Source organism: Hordeum vulgare, chromosome 4H (assembly GCF_904849725.1).
Source record: "Hordeum vulgare subsp. vulgare chromosome 4H, MorexV3_pseudomolecules_assembly, whole genome shotgun sequence".
In the NCBI taxonomy this organism is placed as follows: Eukaryota; Viridiplantae; Streptophyta; class Magnoliopsida; order Poales; family Poaceae; genus Hordeum; species Hordeum vulgare.
The window spans coordinates 6,705,035-6,709,570 of record NC_058521.1 but is presented as its reverse complement, the minus strand read 5'-3'; the positions used below and the strand labels follow the sequence as shown (position 1 = coordinate 6,709,570).

At 53.3% G+C, this 4,536-nt stretch overlaps 1 protein-coding gene across 1 annotated transcript; it reads right to left on the bottom strand.

The window, feature by feature from the left end:
• Nucleotides 1–2,067: 2,067 nt before the first annotated feature.
• LOC123450994 (transcription factor bHLH18-like) lies at nucleotides 2,068–4,054 on the bottom strand. Its single transcript, XM_045128007.1, has 3 exons — nucleotides 3,890–4,054; nucleotides 2,767–3,798; nucleotides 2,068–2,410 (listed from the first exon to the last, which is right to left on the bottom strand). The coding sequence occupies exons 1-3, from the start codon at nucleotides 4,037–4,039 to the stop codon at nucleotides 2,333–2,335; spliced, it is 1,260 nt and encodes a 419-aa protein (XP_044983942.1). The 5' UTR covers nucleotides 4,040–4,054; the 3' UTR covers nucleotides 2,068–2,332.
• Nucleotides 4,055–4,536: the final 482 nt, after the last annotated feature.

Here is a 4,536-nt window from a genome sequence, read left to right as displayed (position 1 = left end):
CCTCGGCGGGTGGCGTCGCGCCCCCGCCCGCCGTGAAGCCACGTGCCCCCCTCTTGACGCTCCCAAATATGGCGGTGGCGAAGGCGGGCAAGGTGTTCGGGAAGAAGAACAAAGCGGCAGACGACTCCTCTAGGCGACCGAAGAAGAAACTTGCAAGGCGTGCGACGGATGCGGTGGTGACCGAAGCGCCGTGAGCTCACTTGTTGCGTCTGCGATCGATGCGCATAACGTGTTCGATGAAATGCCCACAAGGTATGACTTTGCCCACTTCTTTTCGTTGTTGTTTTTACATGAATGGATTCATATGGACAACTTATTTATTTTGTTGTATATACTTTGTAGTTTCAATGATGAGACATATATTTCAACCATGGGTGTTGGTATCAACAATTCTCATTGGTCTCAAGCCAATGAAGTGCATTTAGATGATCATGAGTATGAGGTGGACGAGGATGATGAGGGTATCCTCGATGCACCAAAAGGAAGAGCTGGCAACTACACCATGGACGAAGACATCTTGCTATGCAATACATGGTTGAAAGTGTCTAGGGATGCCATCGTTAGAGGGGACCAAAGTAGAGATGCATATTGGATCCGAATGAAAGAGTACTGTGATTTACACAACAAAAGTGGAATTGACCGCACGGATAGATCTCTTCGCACCCGGTGGTCTACAATCATCAAAGATCGACATGGGGCATGAGTTATGGGTCTCTCATGGGAGGCATGGGAGCACCTCCGGGTGACATGGGTAGACGCATGTCTTTCGGTGTGTCTCACATACCTTCGCATGATGCCGTTTAGATCTTTCCAACACCTTTCGAGCTCCCCATAATGTTGCGGTGTGCGACAATGAAGATGAGGAGGAAGAAACGTCTTCGGATGAGGAAGAAGAATCGGAGGAAGAGGAGGACAATGTGAGGATGCGGCATGATTGTTGATGTGTCATTTGTTTGTGTGAACTTTTATGTCATGAACTTGGGTGGGTGATTTTGGACTTGCTTGGATGATGATGTGGCATGATTATTGATATGCCGTGCAATTAAACTATGCTATATTTTTTTATGTCTGAAATATCACCATATTGTCAAAATAAACATGTTGCAAGCGCCTACTACTCGCCCGCGCTGAAAGTTTAGCGCGTCTGCTGGAGCCGCAGCGCATAGTTTTTTGCAGCGGTCGTTGAAGCGAGTGTTCCGCGGCGTGCAAAAAATCGCTATTTCGACGCTGTATCGCGCGCCTGTTGGAGATGCTCTGGTAAAGCTTTCTCGAGAGAGCGCCGACCATGATGTACATTGCGTCCCGCAGAACGACACCAGCACCACAGTCGGGGGAGACGTCACAAAGATACGTGGCTAGTTTATCACTAAGAGTGTGTTTGGTTCTAGAACCAAGTGGAATGTCATGGAACCGTTCCATTCCTAAGGAATGAAATGATTTCATCTTGATGTTTGGTTAGAATGTAACAAGGTAGAACGGAATGGTTCTTAGAAGAAGAACGGAGAAGCACCCCACACAGGACGCTCATCTGACCACTCCTCGCGTCCTCCTTCCCCTCTGCTTGTGTGACGCCTCCTCCTTCCCTAACGCGGTGAGGAAGTGAAGGAAGGAACGGGAGGAGGAGATGCAGACGAGGCTGCGACGACGCACACATACTAGGCGGCAGCGACGATGGTGCATGCAGACAAGCAGTTGCGGCGGCGCACGCAGATGATCGGTGGAAACACGCAGGCTAGCATCGGCGGAGGACAAGCGCACGCGAGCAACGACGGACCACACACGCAGGCGGGGTGGCGTTTAAAGAAAGGGAAAGGAAAGAGTCGGCCAGTTCCCTGTGGTCCGCTCGATTTCGAGAGACGAGAGACCGCGTGAAACGACATATCCAGGGAATATGCCATTCTGAGAAACCGACCGGTTCCGATTCCTGTATCGAACCAAACACGTAAATGGCACTTCGGGACGGAACCGACCCGTGCCATTTCACTTGATTGTCGAAACCAAACATACCCTAAGATTTTTAATATTGCCTTTCTGAAGTAAAGTATGAGTTCTAATCCGCACCTTGAGTTTGTCCCGAAAGTTGGAAAGCATTTTAAGGCGTGATATACGCACCCGTTGAATCAAACATGCGCGCGTGCCGAGAAGTAGTTTATTTGGATGGCTTGACAGTCCATCCATCTCTGCCGGAGGTTCGCCGTGACGAACACTCTGCCAGCATGTGTAGGGTAGGAGTACATGTGTTTCTCTACTCCTACTTTGTTTTTAATGGCTCCATGTGTTCTTGAACCTCGATCTCATCGATCTCTGCCGGAGGAGCATTGTTATCCCGGCCCTATGACGTGGGTGCAGGCAACGCCGCCTCGACCTTGGCAATGATGTCCTCCGCCGTGACGCTGAACCCGTCGTCCACCTGACAAGATAACAATGTCAGTTCAGTTGGTGCCCAAAATCAAAGTTTCTTCCAGTTCAGTTGCCGATCGATCTCCACATGCGAGTATGACACGTGCATTTGTTAACACTTGAACTGCAGCTATTTGTTTAATGTACACAATGTGAAAAAATGCCAGTACACTCGGTAGAATCTAGTGAAAAAATGCTGGTATAAAATTGTGTGAAATACAGTGAATTCTGTCCAAAGATGCATGTAATCGAAGCCGGCCGTAACCATAAGATGCCAGGGGAGAGGGGAAAAAAAATCCTGTGTAAAAATAAGAAGGAGAATGTGCCGGAGATCGAGGGTAAATGAAGTTGAAGGAAGGAATTTGCCTTGGCCATGACGGTGATGATGACAGTGCAAGCCGGGAACTGGATGGCATTGGCGTGGGTGATGCTCAGGTGCAGCCCCTCGACCTCGGCGAGCAGCCTGACAAGCACCCCCTTGGAGTCCTCGCAGTGGATCCTCACCATCACGTTGCTCTCCGTGATCCTCGCCTCGATCTCCGGCAGCGCGCTGCCGCCGGTCGTCGTAGTCGTCGTCGTGCTTACAGCTACCGCCCCTGCAGACGGTGACGGGCAGTCGTCTTCCGGCGCGGCCGCGGCGGTGCGCGACTTCTTCTTGACGAGCACCACCGACTCGACGGCGACGCTCCTGAGGCTGCGGTCCTCGAGCGCCTTGAGCTTCTCCTGCTGCTCCTTGACGTACTTGACGGCGTCGGAGAGGATCGTCGCCTTGTCCATCTTCTTGAGGCCGGGGATGACGGTGGAGAGCTCGATGAACCGCCGGTTGATCTTCTCCCGGCGCTTCCGCTCCGCCATGATGTGGTCCTGCGCGTACGGCGTGTGCCCAGCTGCCCTGGCGGCGCCCTTGGCGGCGGAGGCTCTCCTCGACGTCGGCGCCGACACGTGGGCCTGCTCCGGCACCGTCACGCCGGGGCCGTCGTGCGCTCCAGAGGGAGGAGCGGCGGCGGCGGGGGCTTCGTTGCTCGGCTGCGCCAGGGCCGAGGTGAAGTTCCAGCTCATCGGCAGGTGGTTGCTGCTGCCGACGCTGCAGGCCGTCGCGCACTTGGCCGAGTTGGACGACCAGACGTCGTTCTCCACGACGGCGGCGGACGTGTTTTCGTGGCCGCCCCCGGCGCTGTCGCCGGAGCTCCAGCTGTCGGCGGCCAAGTGACGGTGGCCGTCCTGTGCCGTGCCGTGCTGCAGCGCCGAGCGGCGGAGCTCTTCGAGTGACGGGAAGGTGCCGCCGCCGGCGTAGGCAGCAGCGGGGGCTGGCGGGTGCTCGTGCTGCAGCGTGTCGACGGCCCACTGCATGAACAAGCTGGAGTCGTCCATGGCCTCCAGCTGATACATCGGATCGAACTGCACCGAAGAAACCAGACCACGTGAGAATTCAGAGGACGACGACGACGCGGCGGCAGAGAAGAAAGAGGAGACGAACAAAATCACGTACTGCCTGGTGAGAGGAAGACGGAGATCCCAGCGACCAAAAGATTGATTGCATGGAGACGTACTCTACTTCACGGAGCAAGCGCCATCCAAAATCAGCTGAGATTCGGTTTGGGTGCGTCCTGTCCCAATCCACCCTCACGCTTTTATGCATTTCTCCATGTATTTATAGATAGCTCCAGCAGCTAGTGGTATAGCCGGGTCATCGCCACGTGTTATGTAATTTTGCATACATGTTGGCAGTTTTACCCGCAGCAAGAATGTTGTCAAAACTTCAAGCGTATGGATCCGACGCCCTTGACCCCCCCCAAAACCCTTCTCCGACCCCGCGACTCCATCCTCATTATTTTTCTCCTTTCTTCTTTCTCTTTTGCCTTCCTCGTTGCTTCATCATGCCGACCACCACGTCACACCCATGCCGAAACTATGCGTCTCCATCACCTCCGACGCTTCAACAGGGTTCCCTTCCACTTCTCCTTCCTTTTCGTTCAACCCCTGTCCTCTAGCAGGGTGACATTGTCATCGCAACTCGGTAATTTGAAAACATGGATGATCCTATCCAACTTTCGAAATGGAGCCCAGTCCCATTTGAAAAGTTTATTTAAATGCATTAATAAATTCAACATCGACTAACTCTCGAGCAGCTGAGCT

Coding starts and splice junctions, on each gene's coding strand:
- LOC123450994 (XM_045128007.1), bottom strand. CDS start 4,039: ATGCATAAAAGCGTGAGGGTGGATTGGGACAGGACGCACCCAAACCGA. Junction 3,799..3,889: donor CGTCTTCCTCTCACCAGGCA/GTACGTGATTTT, acceptor TCTTCGGTGCAG/TTCGATCCGATGTATCAGCT. Junction 2,411..2,766: donor TCATCACCGTCATGGCCAAG/GCAAATTCCTTC, acceptor TTATCTTGTCAG/GTGGACGACGGGTTCAGCGT.